The following is a 23238-nucleotide window of genomic DNA, read 5'->3' as shown; positions in this document are numbered from 1 at the left end:
TGTGAGTGTTGGTAATATTTGTTTATGTCTGTTTTATGAAGGTGTGTATGCCTGGATAAATGTGAGCCCCCTGTTGCAGCGTTCATCCTATCGGTCGCCATTAGTTGTTTGCGCTTGTAGAGTTGTAGGTGGGGTTGGGGGCTGAAACTTTGCCACAACAATAATGCCGTTTTTCGAGACTTGCGGGCCCAACGAGGCCATGGTGGTGTCGGGTAAGTACTCAAGATTATAGAGACGTGAAATATTGTTTAAAAGTTGTTCAGGTTTGTAGAAAAACTGTAAAAACTAAAGCATCTGGTCGATGTTTGTGTGTTGATAAGATACTGTCACGGATGGGGAGGGGAGGGGGGCGGAACTGCTGTAATATTTTCTTGTTCCCAGCGGAAGTCAACGTGATATAATATGTAGCAGCCTTCAGAGACTTGTATTCTCGTTTATTTCATGACCTCAATTATATCTTTGGCCCGTTTATAAACTACGAAAGCGCTCAGGATAATTTGCACGAATACTTCGTATGGACAAAACAATTTATGATGACGAAGATGAATAATTTGTGTGGTTTTAGAATTTGTAAAGTAATTTCGTGGTTTTCTAAATAATTAAATTTCTAATACTACTCCTGCTTGTATCTTCTAGTTACACATTATCAATATTTTTCATATCAGCTTTGTACTTGGATCTATTATCTCTATGTTGATGTTTGCTTTTAAAGGTGTGTTGGTAGATTTCCATTACATGTAAAGTTGCATGTTTACACACATTTACCTCAAGGCAATTGTGCATAATTGATTAAACTTGTCCAGAGGCATTGGTATATAAATAGCAGGACATTGTGCGTTATGTTTGCATGTATCAAGTTTGTTTGCAAGTTGTAGGTTCCAAGTCTTTCTAGGATAGTGATCTTGGTAGTCATTGGTACTGATAGTGATACTACAGTAAGTTACATGAAAGGCCCATCGTTAGTAGCCCATCTTTTGCTTCCAGTTTCAACATTTTTCTCTCCCTATGTTTTTCAGAAGTGTATTGTATAACACATTGGTCGAGTATAGCTTCGGCTTGTTTAGATTAATGCTTGTCTAGGTGGAAGAACTAGCCCACACACTAGTTACGTTAAATTTCAGTATTTGATCTCAAGATGAATGCACGGGGTGATACCTATAACTTAAAGCCTTTAGTTTTGCCCTTAGCAAAAGCAGATCAGGAAATAGGAAGCAGTATGTTTCCCTTTTGGACAAGTAGATTAAGATTAGAAGCAGTTGATTTCCCTTTAGAATAAAGCCATTGAATTTATCTTTATTCCAATGTTGGAGTCTCAGTGATAACAGCTGATAGATAAGAACTTGTTCAACGTTGGACTCCCTAGTCAGTATACAGTTCTACACTATGTAATGACAGGGCTTCTGATATGATTGATACTGGTAGTAGTACTGTAAATATGGAAAGATAATTAACTGATCTTGCCTACCTTACTAGAAATTTGCATGTAAATGTTATGAGCTGCACATGCCTATTATTAGGATCTGTTTCTGTGTTAGGAGCATGATTGCATACCACGGTGTTCCATTATTCTATTCTTCATGCAAATGGGACCTCAGCCCTGTGAATAATGGCTGACTTCTACAGTGCTAGTGAAGTTAATCATGCATGACCCCATTCGATATTGGCTGTACTGTAGGATGAACATATTTCCCATTGGCTTTGAAATGGAAAGTGAACCAAAAGCAGAAAATATTTATAGATGAACATGAATACTTAACAAAAAATGCAGTTTTTTAAATCTTGATATTAAGTTCTTTCCAATGCACTATTCTTTAAATAATGCATAACTATGGAAGATGGCTTGCTGAAATGAAATTATGTCAGTACTTTCTCATTTGTTCCCATGAGAACAGTGTAGGTTATTCTTTCGGTCGTAAACTTGCATTCTATTAAACCTAGATGTGCATTTTACTGCAAAGACTATAAAAATGGAAAATTGTCCTTGATTTGTTTTTATTTTCCAAAGCAAATGACTTATAGTCATACCAGAATTTTTTATTTTGAGGACTCTGGTTTTTGGTCTGCTTAATTTTATTTTTTATGTGTGAACATGTTGATTTTAGTAATTGGACGGCACAAGTACAAAGCGAGGGAGAATGACTAATCATGTCTAAAATAGGAAACACTAATCACATGATAAGGGGGAAGAGGAAATAGCAGATCTAGAGTACTAATACTAGTACAGTATTTGTAATCTCAAAACATATGCTTGGGAGGAACATTGTAACTTATCCCAACACTACAATCTTCTACCCCAATATCTGCTTGGACTTTGGAGACGAGTATATTTGAATTGCATGATCTAAAAATTCTAATGCATTTTTACGTGTAAATTGTAATTATTTCCCATGGTATTGCTGGTAAAGGAGAGTGAAAAATGTGAAATCATTGATCAATCTATAGCTAAATGTATATATGGAAGCTTGTGCAGTGTGGTAAGTTGGTAACTACTATTGTGCTGACAGTCTTTATTTGGAGTGTCAATGATTGTTGTTTTGCAAACCAGGTAAACCCTATAATCTCGTTGGATTGCTAACCTAGACAAGATACCTATTAACTTAACCTACTAGGCTCTGAAGAAAAGTTAGGGTCACATTGCTGCCATATTTGTAAAGAAAAAAACATTGCTTGCAAAAAGAAGTATTTCATGAATTTGCCCTCCAGGCCTATTGATTTGGGTTTGTTGAACTCTTGACTACAGTAAACAGTAACGTTAACCATGTCCTTTTCACTAGCCCTGGAGCCTGTCAAATATGTCCCTGGTATTTTTCCACACCTCTTTGCCTGTGTTAGTTAGTACAATACAGGCTTCATGTAGTGAGTCATACTCATATGTTTATTTGTTCTACAGGTCGTTCAGGTGAGGTCAGTGGACCTTAAATCGTTTTAGTCTTGGACGTACTGAATATTTCATAAGTGGTATGTTTTACAAGTACCTTCGTTGGTAATACTTAGGAATAAAGTGACTTCAAGGTTTATTTTCTATCCCTCTATGTACATTAGACTCATGGCACGAAGTGCAATTGTCACTGCACAAATATATGTTTATCCCTAGAAATGCCCCTATGCACACCCAATGTAAGATTAATAGTTCAATTCAAACTTAGACTGAGGTGTCATATGTTAACCTTTGAACAATTGGAGATCCTTGTATTGCATATGACATAGCGAGTTCTGTAAGTTTATCAGTTACTCAGTTAACTGATTAACTGATAATTTCTGATAAACTCACAGAACTCTTTGTACATTATTTAAAAATCGGTATGTCATATACAATTCAAGGCTATAAATGAATAAAGTCTAGAGCATGAACTCCAAAAATGACATGTACATCATGTATGTTTATAATCATAACTAATCTAAACCATCATCCTTGGAGCAATTTCGTTTCACAAATAAGGCAGTTTTGGCAGTTGCCAAATTTTAACTTCATTGTATTTGTATGAGTTTTCTGACTGTATCGTTGATCAAACTCAAAATGGTTTGTATGTATTAAAAAGATTGACAATTGGGTACCAGCTTCAATGAGCATGCGGTTACTCAATGACGATTTGATTATCGATAGAATTACACAAAAGCACATTTGCATAACCAATGGCCACAATGACGTCAATTTCATGTTACACTTACTTCATTTCACTTGCAAATAGAGTACTAGTGTTAAATATAGTTTCTATTGTTATAAAGGTTACAGCGTGACTAGCTGTAGCTGTAGTTACGGTAATTTGATATCACGTTAACAGCCTATTGAAAAGCTACTGCATGTGAGTTAGAATGAACGTGTAAAAGAACATACTGTAAATGCAGAAATGTTCGCAGGGATTCAATTTTGCGGTAGGGAGAAAATGGAGTGTTCACGGTGGTTTTGGGTTTAAAACAATAATAGCGCTACTGTCACACAATGGAACTGCTTTTCGCCATGGTTTTAAGTTAGCGGTAAAGAGCTCACCGTGAAAACTGCGAACATAAAACCACCGTGAACATTTCTGCATTTACAGTATAGGTTCCAAAAAATAAAGACTTAGTAGATATTCATCCTTTGAAAACTATCCTGGGACGGAAATTTGCTTTGTAGGGACGAGGAAAAACCCTTAACTGTCCATCAAAAAAACTGAACTTCATGACATGGAATTGATGAAAAAATATTTTCGTAAGCTTGAAAGGACGGATTTATTATATAATTAACAACGAAAGTCAACAACATGGGCTCCCAAACAATGAATGGGATGGAAGAAAATTTAAAGCTGGAGACAGCCCTGCACATGGGTGTTTTGTTTCAAACAAAACATGGCATTATTATCATGTAATGACACATTAGATGGGTAAGCATTATCAAAAAGCAAGAATATGAAATACATTCAAATTGTACACACAAATCCCAGACTGAAACCATCTAGGCTATAGCGGTCCCCGCATGCATAATGGTATTACCCTAATGACGCACCCTCTCCCCTGTGATTTGGTCCATCTCTGTATGCTGACATCAGAACATTAAGCCTGCCTGCCTCAAAATTGCTGCAAAATGTCAGAAACCAATGGGGAAGAGGACTCCTATTTCTTCCAAGTGTGTGGGCCAAACGAGGCTCTAGTTGTGTCAGGTAAGAGTAAGAGTGTCGTGTCCTGGAAATGTGTCGGATGTTTATGGGCGAGCATACAGCTAGAGGTCATGGTGTGTTTTCCAGCCATAACAGGCCATACTTACAAAGCTGAGGCCTACGTGATTTGAAACCATCAGCCACGCCTTTATTTTCTTGCAGGCAATTTAGGACGGCAAATCACCTTTGCATTGCATCCAGCATTAGTATCATTTGGTTTGCATATTAGGGATCTACGTTTACTGGTAAATAAGTGTTGTCATGCCATATTGATCGTTTGGCAGTCATGACACTGCTTGGAGGTGTGGCATACATGTACATGAACATGATGTAGTGCTTACATCATGTTGTACACTGTGCATTTACAGTCCAATCTGTAGAGATTTTTCCTTGCAAAAGATTTGTCAGTAACCATCCATGTGTAGAACATAATGAAACCACCATATTGATTTTGAAAACATCTATTCAAATGAACAGTGTAAGATCCTGTATTATTTTTGTGATTGGACGGTTCTATGTTGGCAAAGGGGCCAAGGCCAATGCCATGTTTGTATGCTTTGCACATTTTGCTCCAAATTCAGCATCAGAGCAAAAACAAGCCAGTAAAAACATAACATTCCTTCAATTTAATGATAAAATGATCATCAACATAAACCAGGTGTCCTTAGATTAGTGATGGTAAGCTTTTGTAATTTGGTTATCCATTTTTGGCTTTCCATAATTGATGAGACTGTGAGTGTGACGCAGGCTAGGGCCATTTCTCCATGGAGGTACCATTACATCTTGGCCATATATTAACCAGAAGAACATTATGCAGCACAGCTTTTTTCCTGCTTGTGATGCATGTACATGAATGTACATGTACATTTGTCTCTGCGAATCTGTGAATTGAAAATCTGCGAATTGAAAAATAAATGTTGTTCAATAAGAATGCTAGTATTATTTTATTCCAACCATAGATCTACAAGGTAGAATTAAAGAGATTATGAAAAGGATATCTGGATCAATTTGATGGTATTGTTATTCTGATATTTAAAACAGGAAAGCACTTGTGGTTTTGACAAAAAGGAGGCGTATCCATAATCAGGAAAGGGGTGTGGTCTATATGAGTTGTGCTACTTCCTCATATTTTTGTCTATTAACTCCATACCAACATTGTTCCAGCTGTGATATGACATATTTGTCATTTTCTGCTTTATTATTGTCAGGGCTGTTTAGAGCTGGACTTGTTTCACTGGGAGAGTTAGAATATTTTAAACTGTCATCTTACTATAATTGCATAATTTGCTGTTGCCATTACTAAGATTTTGGCGACGCCTCAGGGGCGAGCCAAATGATATAGTATTGTGTGCAGATTGCAACTATTCTAGGAATTGTACAGGCATGTGTCCATAGGCATATTAAGACAATAAGAATGTTAGGAATGTTAGTCGGACAGAAAGCCTCCCTCGGGACATTCCTCCTAGATAACCTAGACAGGAAGCTACATCTGTCTACCAGATGTGCCAGGCTTATGTATACATGACCCATTTAAGACCTCAGCTCTACAGTAATATTGCTCTTTTCTAAAACAATGTGTCTGTTACAATGTTTTTAGACGCCCTAATGCTGGTCCTTACAACTGTAAGATTTAATGTCTTTCTTCGGGGAACAGGTCATAACTGCGTCAACTCTGTACTGATAACGATTGTGCACACTCTGCTTCAATTACCTATACAAGCAGATTAATTAAAGGGCATTAACCTCATTCATGACATTGGGAACATGTCCAAGCCAGATGGATCAATGAAAAATTTCACTGTCGCAAGGAAATTTAGCAAGCCAGTTGTACTAGTACTAGATGATTATCCTGCTGATAAGATGCCACTTTCTTGCTGATATAATCCTGTACACTTCCAAGAACACATGGGACACATTTTTACACAACAACATTTCTGTGGATTAAGATTCCCAGGCTGGCATTTCATTAGGGCTCCAGGAATTACTGGCAAATTCCTTTATGACTGGTGTTCCTGGTATTCCAGTGGGACTCGAATTCCATCCTGGCATTCCATCCTGGGATTCCATCCTGGCATTCCATCCTGGCATTCCATTCTGGCATTCCATCATGGGATTCCATCCTGGCATTCCATCCTTAGCTAACATCCCTGGCCATTCACGCTCTAGAGGACTTAGTTCTATAGTTCAGGGAACATAAGTGTACAATCTGTTGCATGGTGTATGCTGTGTCTGTTGGTAAGTGGACTATGATGTTAAAATTTGTGTAGATTTGGCCTAACATGTTGTTCATGTAAACAGCAGTCCTATCAGAGTAGAATATTCATTTTGTATGGTGGGAACCCGGTCCGTGGGCTGTTTTCAGTTGTCATGATCAGGCTGTGATGAAATCGATGTTCGTTCTGGCAGTGGGGTGTGTCTGGTAGAATCTAGTGGAACTGTCGCTGTCTGTGTGTGTGCGTGTCTGTGTGTGTGTGCGTGTCTGTGTGTGTATTTGTCCAGTAGAACAGGTACCCGTCAGCCCTTTTTGTTAGAAATCCTGCATGAACAGCACCACCTATCACTGTGCCCTAAGCAGGGTACAGTAAAAATTAAAACAACAACCACCGTCGCCATGGCAATGTCTTTTTATCATTGCCAGTCTTGTTCAGTATATTTACACTTGCTCATGTATACATGTTCATGTACAAATGTAGATTGTCCCTTGTCATGCCAACTTTCCAGTGTGCCAGTGAAACATTGGTTACATGTATGTAATATGCTATAGTGTCTCTATAGAGGGCCAAAGGTTGCAAATATTTGAAATTGCTGACTGATTGTTGTTGTTGTTTACCCCAGGATGCTGTCATTCCCGACCCCTCATGGTGGCTGGAGGGCGTGTGTTTGTCATCCCATGTGTACAGCAGCTACAGAGGTATGGCAAAACAATGTACAGAATGTAGCCTCATGGTTTTATTGTGCTTTGTTTACTATGTATACTATATATACTATGCAAAATATGATTGCAAGAATGGAAAGTATTTTGGCCATTTGTGGTGTATTCAATATTGAGTGTTACAATACTTCAACATACAGCTTTATTTCCAAACATGATTTGATGTAATTCTCCAGGGTAACATAACATCTAACAAGAATATAAAGCTTCTCTGTATTTTGATGAAATATTTCGGCTGTGGTTTCTATGCAAATCATATTTATTTGTCTATATATTCATGTATCAAATCAATACATGTACATTGTTTGAGCTTTGTGTATTGCAAAATGATGTTGATGAATGTAACTTAAAATATACATGTTGTTTTCCTCTTGCCAATTTTATTGTACAGAAATATTCCTATTTGTTGAACCTGATAATGATTTAATTTTTGAATGTTATTAACTATGTACATGATTATCACATATCCTTTGCATGATTGACAGTTGACATGTACTTTGATTGACAGTTGACATGTACTTTGATTGACAGTTGACATGTACTTTGATTGACAGTTGACATGTACTTTGATTGACAGTTGACATGTACTTTGATTGACAGTTGACATGTACTGTAATATTGATGATTTTTGTCACGACCCAGGATCCCCCTGAACACGCTGACTTTGAGCATTGACAGCCCCACAGTTTATACTAAAGCGGGTGTGCCCATATCCGTCACGGGGGTGGCACAGGTAATTTTATCAAGCTTGTGTGTTCAACAAAGGTGCTTTCATTTCAGCAACTTTGTGTTTTTGCATTCCTCAACTGAATATGGCTCCTCTAAGATACATTTATGACTGAAGAACATGGAAAAAAACATTTTGACCAAAAGATTTAGGAACATCTGAAGGTATTATTCATTATCAAGTCTGCTACTATTTTCAAAACTGTCTTACATATCTATATTATAACCTTACAGTTCAATCACAAATATTGAAATTATACATTGTACTTTCTTGGAGCATTATTGCAGTGAGAAATGCAGCACCAGTTGCTGAAATGTTGTTGCTGCCACTAACCCTTCTTTGCTCCTATTAATGATGTTGTTCTTTCAGACATTCTGGACCCTTCAACATACTGTCACCTTTACTTTAGGCTACAACATACCTCTCTCCAACTCCAACAACTCAGTTGGTACCTGTGGGCTTGTTTTCTCTCTCCTTTTGCAGCCCTTCCAGTTATTCCCATCAGGACTCTTGATTAGATTACTGGTGGACCAATCAAAGAAGGCCATTCCTTCAGACTAACATTAGCCCAGTTACCTTTGGTTTGTTTTTACTAACCAGGATGGTAAACCCGCTAACCAGGACACTAAACCTACTAACCAAGACACTAAACCTCTTCCCCTTGAATGGAGAAGGTTTGTGTCGGTACTAACCAATCCGTCTTGACTGTTTGTTGACACAGAATTCCCCTTACTGTGATGACCCTGAATATCGAGAGCCCTAAAGTCTACACTAATAACGGCGTGTCCATAACTGTTAATGGTGTTGCACAGGTGCTCCATCTACCTCTGGATAACAATACTAGTATAGTTGTGCTTGCTTTAGCTTTAGCCCCTGCTGCTGGCAGTCAATTGATCATGTTTTTGGAATCATTTTTTGTTTGTAGTCTGCATGTAGGTGGGTTGTTAGATTTGTCAAAGGTTTTTGTTATGTATTGTTTGATATGTTTGTGTAATGCCTGTTTATCAAACAAAATACACCAGAACAAAACACATATACAATAAGCAAGATGTATTTTCATTTTTCTAACTTGTGCCAAATTTTATTGAACATTGTCATTTATTTGGAAAGATTTAAAAGAAGGTGAATTGACAGTGCAGCAGCAGTAAAAAAATAAAACAGGGCCACAATAGCTGTTAAAGCCCATTTGCAATTGTTTTCTCTGACTACACGTATACCAGAGCAACTGCATGTATGTGAAATATTGTCATGCATGCAGCCATCCTTTGCATTTGATTCTAACAGAGTTCTCAAAAGCAAGTGCATGAGTTAAGTTAATCAACAACAATACAGAAGCTAAAACTTTCTGTCATTTGATCCATTCACTAGACTGAACTATCATAAGTCAAACTTCTGTCAGACTGATAGTCTACAGTGTACGTCCTGTCTCTGTCCTTTTTCAGCAAGATCAAGATTATCTTGCAATTGGGAAGTAGCTTCAATAAATGCATTTTATTTTCATTTTCTTCAGATGCGCGGTAAAGAATATTATCTGTCTTGACTTGAGTCATCACTGCAGCAGAAATGCCTTTTCTCCTGGAGACAAACATCGCTACACAATTGTTTTGTACATCATGTTCATTAACCACTCGTTTTTCTTTTATTAGATTTTGTTAAGTTTTCTCTCACCAGAACTTTCCAGCTCCCTCCCCTATATTGGTTTACATTCACAAATCTTCATGCATTTACACTGTTTTGCTCTCTTTTTTCTGTGTTTGTTTGTGTGTGTTTGTGTGTGTGTGATGGTTTTCTACAGAATTCCCCTGAATACAATGACCTTGAATGTAGAAAGCCCCCGAGTTTACACGAACGAAGGAGTGGCTATCTCAGTCACAGGTGTTGCACAGGTTGTTGGCTACTCTTACCTTTGTGCAGCTTTCTTTGTTTCAGCTTTGTCTGTTGTGATATTACAGGGCTCGAAATTCATTTTTGGAAATAGGTGCACTAGTGCACCCAACCTAAAAAAATCCACAAATTTTGGGTGCACCACAGACATGTAGAATACAGTTGAATTCAGCAAAACATAATTACAAAGTTTAAAGCTCTTAAGAACCTCAATCTGTAATTCTATAGCTAACCTTAAAATTTCAAACAAGTGATACATCAAATGAAGTACAACAAAAGGTTATATTGCTATTTCTAATACTTACATTTCAAGAATATTCTGTATACTTAGTATACAATAGTGCCTTTATCCTATAGCTTGCAAAAATATCTAGGTGCACTGGTGCACCCACAGTCAAAAATTAGGTGCACAGCTCCAATTTTGGGTCCACACAGGTGCACATGCACCCACTATTTGGAGCCCTGTATTATGATTTAACAGCCTTGCTCATCCCCCTGACCCTGCCTCAGATTTCCTTTTTGTTGTATCATTGTTACTTTTCATCACTTGACAGCAGCAACGCACACAATTTTTTGTATAAATTTGTATGTACTTTTTTTGTTTGTGCATGTATTTTTGTATTTATGATTTCACATACTTGCAATTCGTTTGTTAACTAAGTCTTTGATTTTGACCTTGCCCTGAGTCTTTGTAACATGACAATCTTGCTGCTACACTAGATACTACTATATTTTTGCACAGTAAAGATGTAGTGTATAGTTTTCCTGCTAATTATTACATTTTGTTATGAAGTACAAGCACTGGTATTTACTTTTTAGTCTTTGATATGAATGTTCAGGTAATGTTTTTCCTGTCCATATACAATCTCATAATTCCTTTTAGCTAAGCTCTGTCATGGGACTTACCCTTGGCTTAAAACATGAAAACTGTACACTGTCAGACCAGTTTTTTATCAAATGGACCTAATTTTGTCTGGACTTGTGTTAGATTGCACCTTAGCCATCACTGCTACGGAAAAATAGTGATAGCATGCACATGCATGGTTTGTCTTTTTCACTCTCATCACATACTGAACTGCAGTTCTGCCCTGTTCTGCTAGGTGAAGATCCAGGGCCAGAACCAGGAGATGTTGGCTGCAGCATGCCAGCAGTTCCTGGGGAAGTCGGAGGAGCAGATTCGCCGCATCGCCCTGGAGACGCTGGAGGGCCACCAAAGGGCCATCATGGGCACCATGACTGTAGAGGTATGGAGAAGGCTATGGGTGGCGTCAAGGGCTGTATCTTAGGAGCCTCAGACTTAGAAATTACTGGTACTCTGTTTTGGAAATTGAAATAAGAAACGCACAGAAACAAAGGGCATCAAGGGCTTTAAAATGAGGAACAAACTCTTCTCCAACTCAAAGAATTGACTCCCTGGAATTTTCTTTGAGTTTGTTTATTCATTCTGATCAAACGCTTTATGTTAGGAGCCTCAGACTGTTTTGGTAATCATATTAAAACATGTACAGAAACCAAGTTGATATGTAAGGTGTTATCATTTAAATCCTTATTTCTTAATTTGAATTGGTTGTGGTATTTGTTTTGAACCTTCTTGAGTAAGAAATCGTGCATGTTGAAGATGAATATTGTTTGGTGATAAACCTTAAACATGCAATGGGCGACTCCAAATTGGTGCTGGGCCAGGTGTGCTGGTACCTCGGCATGGTAAAGGTTAACTCCACATAGCCTCACCCCTCCTGTGTTTAACCTGGACGTAGGAGATTTACCAAGACAGGAAGAAATTTGCCCAGGCTGTTTTCAAGGTCGCCTCGACTGATTTCGTGAACATGGGCATCATCATTGTCAGCTACACCCTTAAGGATATTCGAGATGATGAGGTATTTATCATGGTTGCCATGGCAACACGACACCTTGAGGACTGTGATCAGCAGTGGTTTTATCTATTCATTTGTCTATCTTGGATACAAGTGGGTAGTCAGGATTGGTCGAGGAAAATATATTTCGAAAAAAGCAAATGATTGAAAAAATTATGCAAATTGGTTATTCTATCTGGACTAAAAATCATAAAACAAGTCACTGCTGATGACAGTTTTTAAGGTTATAGATCTGTAGTGCTTTGCTCCATAATTAATCTGCTTTTTTTTTACCAATCAATGTCTCACAATAGGAGATCTACAAAGATCGGAAGAAGTTTGCCAAAGCCGTTTTTGAGGTTGCCTCGACTGACCTCGTTAACATGGGCATCAGTGTGGTGTCGTACACACTCAAAGACATCAGAGACGAAGAGGTTTGGCCTCCAGCATTTCCCCCTGCAATTTGCAGCCATTCTAGGAAATGTCTTACCTCCCTCCGTGTGATAGAGCTCTACTAATCAACTGAGAAATAGTCTATCACTCTGTCCACCCTTTACTGTACTCTCACAGCAATCGTTAAAAAACTATGCAGCATGCGGCAGATATATAGGCTGATATTTCATCACCAGTAATCTACAGTTACAGCATGGGGGTTCACTGTTGCTAAGGCTCTGTGGTGGAAACTAGATGTACACTGCAACACACTTACTGTTACACATGTAAGTGTTTCAGATGTATGCTGGTGAACATTAGTAATGAAAGCATTGTGACACAATCTTTAACCTGGTGAGAAGAGGTGAAGGGATACAAATGAACATGCATGTCAAATTACCCTACCTCACTTTCGCTCTTCGAATCCATCTTAATGATAACTGCTGATACACTATGGATGGAGGTAATACTTTATTGGAATGCTGTAAGCTGCTTTTAAAATCTGGAACAGTTCGCACCATTTGTGACCTCACCTTCAAATTATTTTTAGCATTTTCACGTACGTGACTACTTGATTTCAACATGCGTGGATACTTTATTTTTAATCACATCTTCATATCTATTTTACCCAAACATCCAATCATAACATTTCGATTTTTTTCTTTATTGTTCTGTCGCCCTCTTGCTGTCTTTGAGTGTTGTCGAGAGTCTGAGTAGATGTCTTTTTGCACCAGTGTTGTTCTTCGCTAAGTTGCATAACATTAACAGGCTTTGATTTACACATTGTTGTCAGACCTTTGATGACTTAGGAAGATGTGACACACTTTCACTTGAAGTTGTGTTTCATGTTTGTCTAAAGGGATGAAAGTAATTGACTGAATGCTTTTAGTTTTATTTTCAAAAGAAGGATCTTCGACTGTAATTGACAGCACAAAGGATTAGACTTAACATTTAGATAGTATGGCAGCGGTCTTTAATAACCTTTACTTTTCTTGTGTGTTCTAGCCAAACAGAATGTTACTCTGAAGAGAAAAGATATGTTAAGCTCTATACATCATGAAAAACAGCTTTTTGCACCACATATTTAGTCTAGTACAGCCATTCACTACAGAATTTCTTTTGGGTAATATTACTTTGTTGTTTCTTGTCATGGCCATTAGCAGTTCTTAACATTAGCTGAGTTTTAAATGGTTGTTTCATGCAATACAAAGGTGCATACATGTGTAATTTTACTTAAGGCATTTCCTTCTGTCTTCTCCCTTGAACATAGGGCTACCTGAAGGCCTTAGGTATGACCCGTACTGCACAGGTGAAGAAAGATGCTCGCATCGGTGAGGCAGAGGCACAGAGAGACTCAGGAATCAAGGCAAGGCAGAAATAATGCACACATATCTGTGGTTGCTGTGCAATATTTAGCCACTAAGACAATGTCCAAGTTGATATGTTTCTGCTCTTATGTCATCATCAGATGCACATTTCCAAAGGTAGTTAATCATTTCTGCTTAAGAAGTCTGTAGGGATGGTTGAAATTTACTACATTTAAGTTAGCATTTTGTAATGATGCAAATAGCCTGTTACACAGAGGAAATGCTACAAGTGGTGTTAAGTTGGCCCTAAGCATTGAGCTCCATATGAAATACATTGCTACCAGTTATATTGCAGAATAGTAATTAAGTTGTCTGATCCACTATCTGTACATTAGGAAGCCAGTGCGGAGGAACAGAGGATGAAGGCCCGCTTCTCAAACGACACGGAGATCGCGGCTGCCCAGAGAGACTTTGAGTTGAAGAAGGCTGCTTACGACATGGAAACTCAGACCAAGGTATCCAGGGGATCAATCTGTATATCAGTTGTTCTCCATTGTGAAACACAGTTTGCTGCAGTGAAGTTTTGAATGTTGGTCATTGTTACTTTACCTTATGTTTCTAATGTAACAGTTATCTGAAGGTTGTGTTCTTTTGTCTTTCAACAGAAAGCAGAGGCAGAGCTGGCTTATGAACTACAGGTGTGTGCATTTTCTTTCACGCGGATGTTAAAGCTATACCAACTGATGCAAAAGGCCAGTGGGTAGAATGCTTGCTTTGCCTTTGGGATGTCATGGGATCAAACCCCAGCTGGGTCATTCTAAAGACTTTGTAAAAATTGGTACATACTTCTTTCTCTGCTTAGCACTCAGCACTTATGAGAAAGAGTATGGAAGTTGAACACACACCACTGCCAGTGGTCTAACCCCCTGCTATACTACTTTTACAACTGTGTGGCTCAAGGGCTATAGAAACAGAGATGAACACCACCCTATACACTGAAAGATGTGGGAAGGATTTAAACTTAACTTCACTAAGCTATCCTGGGCATATGATATATGTTTAAGATGTGTCATTAGTGGTGCGGATTGGTCCGGCCGGACCAGTTCCGGACTTGTAAAACGTTTAGGTTCAAGTCCAAAAAAACCTAAACGTCTGGAAACAAGTCCGGACTTGAAAAAAAATTCTCTCACTCATACACTCCTTTTTGTTTTAAACCATCTTAAACCTTCCTTAAATCGTGAAATTCGCACTAGAAAAATATTAAAACATTGCTGTTTTTGTGTTTATAACTGAACTTTTGTGTTAATTACTGACTGTATATAATTCCGTATATATAGTTTTCAAATTACATGTAAAATATCTGCCAATATACAATTTTACATGTAACACGAAAAAATATTCCAAAATTATTGTTCAGGTCCGGACTTTCAAGTCCGGACCTGAACCTAAACCTCTGGACTCGAGTCCGAACCTAAACCTAAACTCGGGTTTTGATCCACACCACTATGTGTCATATTAAAAACTTGCCATGTTTTGCTTCAACTTCCAGGCTGCGAAGACCAAGCAGAGGATCAAGGAGGAGCAGATGCAGATCAAGGTCGTGGAGCGCTCACAGCAGATCCAGGTCCAGGAGCAGGAGATCGCACGTCGTGAGAGGGAGCTGGAGGCACAGATCAAACGTCCCGCAGAGGCCGAGAAGTACCGGCTCGAGACGCTTGCTGATGCGAACGCGTAAGCCATGTTTTTTTTAAAAGAAACAAGGAAATCAAATGCATGTTTCAGGCTGATGTTAAGATCGGCTTTTATCAAACTGTCTTTGTACAATCCTTAAAAGAGGTATGAAAGATCCATTGCTGATTATTAAATGTAACCTTGTTGACTGTGGTAAGCTTCCTCTATTGTGTTTGTAAGCTGATTTTATTTGACCTTTGCACTTACAGGAAGCGTGTTCTGATGGAGGCAGAGGCTGATGCAGAAGCAGTCAGGGTAAGACATCATCTCTTTCCATTCCTGCATTCATGTAGCACTTCCTGGTTTTCCTAAGGCTGGATAGTAGTCATGGGTTTACAAATTACAGGTAGATTCTTTTTCCTAATAATTGCTTTTCATGTAACAAGTTTTCTGTAGTACTCCCAGGATTTCTAGTAACCCAGTGTTCCATGTCCTTCCCACAATGGAGTGTAGCACTTCCAGGTTTTCCTAAGACTGGATAGCAATAAGATTTCTTGTAGTGTAGTTCAGCCCCAGAATCTCTAGTAACCCAGTGTTCCATGTCCTTCCAACAATAGAGTCTAGCCCTTCCAAGTTTTCCTAAGACTGGATAGCAATAAGATTTCTTGTAGTGTAGTTCAGCCCCAGAATCTCTAGTAACCCAGTGTTCCATGTCCTTCCAACTATAGAGTCTAGCCCTTCCAAGTTTTCCTAAGACTGGATAGCAATAAGATTTCTTGTAGTGTAGTTCAGCCCCAGAATCTCTAGTAACCCAGTGTTCCATGTCCTTCCAACAATAGAGTCTAGCCCTTCCAAGTTTTCCTAAGACTGGATAGCAATAAGATTTCTTGTAGTGTAGTAGCCCCAGGATCTGTGGTAACCCAGTGTTCCATGTCCTTCCCACAATGGAGTGTAGCACTTCCAAGTTTTCTTAAGACTGGATAGCAATAAGATATCTTGTAGTGTAGTAGTCCCAGGATATGTAGTAACCCAGTGTTCCACGTCCTTCCCACAGCTGAAGGGAGAGGCAGAGGCGTATGCTATTGAGGCGAAGGCTAAGGCTGAGGCAGAACAGATGGCCAAGAAGGCAGACGCCTGGAGGGACTACCAGGAGGCAGCCATGGTGGACATGGTGCTGGAGACACTGCCCAAGGTTTGTGTGTCTTTGGGACACATCTAACAGTACATAGCATATTAGAACAGAAGAAAGTTTTACACGTATTACTGACCAAACTTTGTGAAAAAAATTTACAGTTGTTACCAACAGGTTGGATGTGTAGTAGTTTGTGTCATTGATCTATAAAATTATTATCATAGAATTATGTGGGACCGTGCTGGTAGCTGGTTATTTCAGAATTGAAGATGCATCTTGGTTGGTACATTTTCAAAGAGTACCTACCTCTACATAAGGACCACTATTGACACAAGCATTAAGAATCCTGTCCCTAGTGACCACCTGTCCACGTAGTAAACCCTCTCTCTCTTCCATCATCAGGTTGTTGCGGAAGTGGCAGCCCCGTTGTCCCAGACCAAGAAGGTGACCATGGTGTCCAGCGGCAAGGGCGAGCTCGGCGCCGCCAAGATTACGGGCGAGGTGATGGACATCGTGGAGAGGCTGCCGAAGGTCGTGGAGTCCATGACTGGCGTGGACATGTCAAAGGTCAGAGGGCACAACCTTTTGTAAACTAAGTGTGAATGGATGTAATAGTGGTTTTGTTTTTAGACACATTATTTGTTGCATTTAGCTTATCATTCCAAAGTAACCAAAATTATTATTGCACTAGATATCAAAACAACACATGAATCAGAAAGATAACTTTGCTCTCACAAATTAAGAATTCTATAATAATTTTGAATAGTTTCCAGAAAAAATAGTAGATGCATCAGAAAATTTGGTATTTATCATTTTCTTTTATGGAACAGCTCAGCGTTCTTTCAAGTAGGCCCGTTAAAACACCAATCACCCCTGGTGTAGAAAACTTGTTGTGAGTATATCATATGTTCCATGTACACGTAGCCTTTCTTGGGTGTTGCAAGTATGGATTTCCAGCATCTAATAGAAAAGCCTTTCCCTCAGCACATCTTTCTACACAGTAGGAAACTCACCACCAGAGATGCACACTTTTTGGGAGTGTTTGGGACTTTTTTTCTTGGCTCAGACAAGGATTTTAGTTGCTTGTGAAAATGCTTCTAATCAAATCTAGCATGCCCGGTTTGATTGGTTTTGAGATGTTTTATACGGTGTGTAAGTAAGCGTGTTTGCCATAATATTTTTTCTAGGCCTTGAAGCTGCAGGCAAGGTCTGTGTAGATGTCATCACAGCTTATGCTGACATCATCACATCCTGTGTGGACGTCATCACAAATCTGGGTGGATGTCACAGCAACCCCTGCAGACACACTGGTGGTTCAAAATGGCTGCCATGATAGTGTTGTATGTATGCTAGATGTTCATGTTAACGTACAGTAGCTAGTAGTTATTCTTCATCAGCTCTTTGTAGTCGAGCCCATTTATATTCAGGAGTAAGGACACTGTTGACTTAATGGCGCAGTTGTTTGAGAAATATCTGCATGTCTTTTTGAATACAACAGGACCTGAAGTAATCACAACTGTACAATCTTCAATGTCTAGATAAGTAGTTATTCAGTCCCCACCTTTCTAAGTAAGCGTAGTGGAGCAAAAGTAGTGCTACTGCATATATTTAAGCATGTCTATAGTTAAGCATTGCTTCAGTAGTGTTTTAGAAAGTGTAAGTAGTGTCTCCTCAATATTGGGGGTAGACATAATCTGTAGGAAGGCATTTTAAAGGAGAAATCTTTGTTAACTTTCCTTTTAGTTTTTTTTTACATGCTGGAAGGTTTTATACCATTCATTAATGCCTAAGCTGGCAGAGCATATGTAGCCGAGGTGTTTATAAGAATTGCCTGTGTGTGCTCTGTTCAGGGGAAACTCAACAACAACAAGAAAGAATATAATCAGAATCTTTTAATTGTTTTACTGTACTGTTGTAACATGTGGACACCTTTTAGTAGAATGCTTTGTAATCAAACCTTTTGCAAGAGTTTTGTGTTGTAATTGAAGGTAGTATTTCTTAACATGTGTTACTTGCAAGGGAATATCAATTTTACGACTTTTGTAGCACACTGGAAAATTATGTTTCTAATGTATCATGGCTGATAATGGTTGAAAATAATGTGTGTTGAATAGTACATTCACGTGATTCTAACGGGAACAGTGTATTTTAGTTTTTGGTGACGAAAACATCACCAAGGAAAACTTAAGCTGTAACTAACAAACTGACAACTGCCTTTGAAACCAGTAGAAACCAGTCATGTGTGACTCACTGTTGTACAGTTTTGCAGGTCTTTGTGTATTTGTAAGTTTTTATGTACATCTAACCAAGATCACAACAGATAATAATGGTTTTAAAATCACTCATGAGTAAATTTTTGATTGAGATGTGATTGTTTTGTCTTTGCCTTGGATCCTTGACAGAGTGAAATTATTACTGTTCTTGAATTGCCCCTGATTTTGTACCCCAGAAAAACATCTTGCCAAATCCTTCAAGGAGGAAGTTTGTGATGTTTGGAATACTGGTACGATTAGCCAGAAAAATATTTGAGTTGTCAAACATACATCCCCCTCAATATTGTGATAAATGTTGTCTTAAACAGCACTGTTTAGAATCTGCACTTTTACTTTCTTCGTGTTAACACATTAGCATTTAGAGGTTTATTGACTTGTTTACAGTTTGTTATAACCTCAATGCTAACTAGAGGTGTTCATAGCTAACGGAATGTGGAAATTAGGAAGTGTGCAAGATTACTGAATCAGTGGTGTACTCCAAACAGTACTGGAAAATACCACCCAACTCTTGCAACATTTTCATAAAAATGAGTGCATTTCACAAGATGACACAAACTAATATCAAATCTGGGAACAAAGCAGGCTTTTTTTCAAGAGAATGACAGTTTTTAACACTTTCTCATGCTTTTGATAACCACGAAAATTGGAAACAATGGAGCAGGAATCTATATCCTTTGGGTAAAAAAATATTCTTTAATACCACACTTGATTTTGCAAACGTATACATTTTTGGTCAATTTTTACTAGGTAATACCCTGACTGCAACTCTACCTTCTGCAGCATTTCTGTGGGGATGTACTCTTAGTATCTCAGGTAATGTTACACTAATGTATACTCTTTTGTCTCAACTAACGGTCACATTTCTATCCAATGTATATAACTGTGTGATTCTGCATTAAAATTGTCAAATGACAGATACATGGTTCAGTGTCTTCTTTCGTCTGACCTTTTATATATGTAGGTTATTGTATACGTAGACAACTAAGAGAAGAATAGAGTGAATATATTACATTACCAATAGGATTACCCATCAACCTTGTCAGACATTAAGTATATAGCTGAACACGGAACAATCTTCACACAGTAGCACGGAACTAGTCCCAAAAGAATTTGAAATGCAGCCCAAAAGATTTCTAAGAATTGCAATTGGTCAAATGTTTACACCTGTCCATCGAGCGCCTTTCCTGAAGTGTTTGTGTCGTCCAACATAAAATATGTCCCAGACCTCCTTCCCTTCGGGTTGCCACATTAACGGTAAATGATCGACAGGAACTTTTCACAACCGAGTGGTGTTGAGATGTCGTGATGATGAAGCATCCAGTCGGCCCTGGAATTCAGTATTGCGTCACCCCTTTTTCAGCTCCAAGGACGACATCAACGTCCCGACTGTGCGGTTTGTTTTAGTAGTGTAGTCTCGCAATGAATTGGTATCCAACCAAGATCTTTGTGACGAAATATAGAACATGGCGCGTGATGGTATGTTTGGTTCCAGAATGTATTGTGTCATGAATTATTCTTTTCATTTGTTTTGGAATTCATTTTTTAACGCGTGACCTAGAGTTATCACGCCTCTCTCTTTTTTACAAGACTGACCAAACCAGAGGCATGTAACCATCTTCCAACCATCTCCAGCTGCGCGTCTGTCCTTTCTACGGCAAAGAAGTGGCGGAAGTCGGAACTTGGTATTGTCATATTCTTTTATGGCTATATAAAGTCGTGGAACGGCATTGTCCTGATTTGTAATGTTCGAGAACACAGTATTCACGTTGCCCTTGACGATGATTGAGAAACATGAACACAAGTTCGAAATTCGACACAAAACGCGCATCTTTCAAGTGCAACTCTTTTAACATTTACGAAGTAGTGCTGAGCGGAGATGCCACGATCGGTTAAACAGAAAAAGTATTCCTCTCGCTGGGCGAATGAGGCTGCTACTTTGGCGAAAACGTTAACAAAACGGAGATACGATCACGGCAACAACGTAACAACACAACGTACAGAAGAGACAGGTAATCTTTGTTTTTGGTTTCTTCTTCAAAATCAGCAAAACATTCTTGTTGTCCACTTGACTGTGACATGATAACTGACAAGACCCGATCTGAACTTTCGTCATTTTTCTGTCACAAAGCGTTTCAAAACTGAGAATCTCCGGATCTACTCGTCTGTTTGGACAAAAGCACGTATTTGAGGAATTTGTGGATTCGTCTGTATCTTTAATATGTATGTATATGTACATACAAGCCATAATGAGCCTGAAATGGAGTTGATTTATCAAACGTCCTTACTTGTCAGTTGTCACTGGGAATCACTGTTGTGCAGGTGTAAGTCCTCTTCCCGTGGTGGACGAACGCACCGAAACACAAGCAACACAAGAGGATAATGGAAGAGTAAGTATACTTGTCTTGTTTCAGTTGCTTTTTTGATCTGAGGGTTTTGATGAGGACCATTGTAAATTTGTAATTGTACACCAGTTTAAACAAGAACTATCTGAGGTCGGACTTAAAAGGAAAGAGCTTATATTTCTTTTTGGAAATCCGAGCACACAAAAATCGAGGTGGCTAACTGTATAAGCTATAGGAATACCGAATAGTTGATGCAATTCCTTTCTAACATATCTTATTTTTACAGAAAAACGTATCCAACCTAACAATAGATTTCAAGGATGACAAGACAAAAGCACGATCGGCTCACAGATCCAATGACGCGGCCTCAGACGACTCCTCTGCAGATGAGTGGCGACCCTACTCAAGACGTCGAAAGCGTCACAAGAAGAGGCATCGAACCGGCCGGAAGGAGTCCACTTCAAGTAGCATGACTTCCTCTTACTCGCCCTCAGAGCGCGATGGTCAAAACCCCTCTACTGTGAAAGACACCGAACTTTCCCCACCTAAGATTACGTTTAAATCTTGTCAGTTCATCCCTTTAACATCTTCTACTGACGAAGATAGCGAGGAAGGGACCACATCCAAGCAGAACGCAGCACGTGTCAGCTTAGAAGGGACGACAACCGATGGTGGTCTTGAAACCAGTTCCAGCATGAAACCTTATGCCGTTTGGTCTGAATTTTGTGCTAAACTGGACCGTGAACTCAAGGAAAACAGAAGCCACCAAGACAAGCTTAAGGCCAAGCTGAAGTATGACGCTAATAGGACGTACAAAATGTACGTCGCCAAGAAGGAGAAGACACTTAGCAAGACGAAGGAGGCTAAAGAGCTCCTTGGCAAGACGAAGTCCACTGTCATTGACAAGAACTTCCCCAGTAGTCAGAGTACTCCAGTTGAAGCCAAGACATCCACCATTCCTTTGGAGGAATCCAGGGGTTCTGATGGACTAGAGAAGATAACTTCACAGAGGCGTGTTGACACGCAGGTAGCCAAAAGAACGGCCATAAATCTGACAACATCGCAAGCGAAATCTGATACCAGATCTGTCAAGCGCCCTGCCCCGTTGACGGCTGCATTGCCAAAGGTGCCCATTAGCAGCTCTGCTAAACGTCCTCCCATATCTGCAACTGCACGAACACAGTCACGGACGTCCGAACATCGCCGCAGACTTGTCGTCCAATGGTTGAAGACATTGCAGAATCCCGTCAAGAGGACAGGGAATAAGAAGCCAGATACCAGTCTGACTGTTCCCCCTCTGTCCCAGTCAACTCTACCGAAGCCTACTCCTGCCCAACCGATGCCAAACACCTGTACCATCTCACCTGTGTCGGATAAAGGCCCGGGGCCTAATAGAACCACGCAACAGTCGGTAACGGGAGCTGACAAGGCCAAGAACAAGGACCTTGGCGACAAACTTGAAAGTGAGAGTTCTGGTATCTCCGGTCTCCAGAATCCATCTTCCCATGACCCTTGTGAAGCTACCTCTGCTATCGAAAAGGTGAGGTGCTTTTCGGACGACCAATGACGTCATTTACTACAGATTAGTCCGGTGTAACTTCAATTTTACTCTACAATATTTGCATTTGTTATCAAAAAAAGTATATTCCTTTATAAAACAATTGGCATTAGCTTATGGATGAGAGACTCAATTCGTGGATTGCAACATGTGTATTTTCAGGGAACTGCCGACAATGTCTTGTCAAAGGACACAACAAAGAGGACTACAAAACTCCAACACTCTGTGTGGTCCAGTGACTCAGAGTCAGACAGCTCGTCCGATAACAAGAGATCTGATCAAGAGAGTAGGAGTAGCATTGAAATCAGTAAAACCACAATGAAGGATACCAATGTGCAGTTCACTACCACAACAGGCAAGGGAAACAATGAGATGTCCGAAGGAGTTGTAAGCAAGACTACTGCTGATGCTGCAATGGCTTCTTCTGATGTATATCCTATTGAAAAACAGTCTTCTTCCCTGAAGTAGTTGCTTGTGACAAAAACAGTGACAG

General features: G+C 39.3%; 2 protein-coding genes and 1 long non-coding RNA gene across 3 annotated transcripts; all 3 read left to right on the top strand.

Annotated features, from left to right (window-relative positions):
• Positions 1 to 77: 77 nt before the first annotated feature.
• On the top strand, positions 78 to 19761 carry LOC136442530 (flotillin-1-like). The gene is made up of 13 exons (XM_066439442.1): positions 78 to 212; positions 7470 to 7545; positions 8209 to 8299; positions 11278 to 11421; positions 12345 to 12464; positions 13733 to 13828; positions 14165 to 14284; positions 14435 to 14467; positions 15319 to 15500; positions 15710 to 15755; positions 16495 to 16632; positions 16975 to 17139; positions 17760 to 19761. The coding sequence occupies exons 1-13, from the start codon at positions 164 to 166 to the stop codon at positions 17787 to 17789; spliced, it is 1290 nt and encodes a 429-aa protein (XP_066295539.1). The 5' UTR covers positions 78 to 163; the 3' UTR covers positions 17790 to 19761.
• A 963-nt stretch (positions 19762 to 20724) lies between these two features.
• LOC136441256 (uncharacterized) lies at positions 20725 to 21521 on the top strand. The gene is made up of 3 exons (XR_010756870.1): positions 20725 to 20854; positions 21165 to 21232; positions 21474 to 21521. It is a non-coding gene; the product is annotated as an uncharacterized lncRNA (long non-coding RNA).
• Positions 21522 to 21864: 343 nt separating this feature from the next.
• Positions 21865 to 23213, top strand: LOC136441892 (uncharacterized protein DDB_G0280205-like). The gene is made up of 2 exons (XM_066438436.1): positions 21865 to 22727; positions 22908 to 23213. Exons 1-2 carry the CDS (start codon positions 21882 to 21884, stop codon positions 23211 to 23213), a joined length of 1152 nt encoding a protein of 383 aa, XP_066294533.1. The 5' UTR covers positions 21865 to 21881.
• Positions 23214 to 23238: the final 25 nt, after the last annotated feature.

This window comes from Branchiostoma lanceolatum, chromosome 9 (assembly GCF_035083965.1).
Source record: "Branchiostoma lanceolatum isolate klBraLanc5 chromosome 9, klBraLanc5.hap2, whole genome shotgun sequence".
Classification (NCBI taxonomy): Eukaryota; Metazoa; Chordata; class Leptocardii; order Amphioxiformes; family Branchiostomatidae; genus Branchiostoma; species Branchiostoma lanceolatum.
Note: the sequence above shows the minus strand (reverse complement) of the source record. Positions and strands in the feature narration are given on the sequence as shown.

Coding starts and splice junctions, on each gene's coding strand:
- LOC136442530 (XM_066439442.1), top strand. CDS start 164: ATGCCGTTTTTCGAGACTTGCGGGCCCAACGAGGCCATGGTGGTGTCG. Junction 12,465..13,732: donor AAGACATCAGAGACGAAGAG/GTTTGGCCTCCA, acceptor CCTTGAACATAG/GGCTACCTGAAGGCCTTAGG. Junction 15,756..16,494: donor CTGATGCAGAAGCAGTCAGG/GTAAGACATCAT, acceptor TCCTTCCCACAG/CTGAAGGGAGAGGCAGAGGC.
- LOC136441892 (XM_066438436.1), top strand. CDS start 21,882: ATGAAACCTTATGCCGTTTGGTCTGAATTTTGTGCTAAACTGGACCGT. Junction 22,728..22,907: donor CTACCTCTGCTATCGAAAAG/GTGAGGTGCTTT, acceptor GTGTATTTTCAG/GGAACTGCCGACAATGTCTT.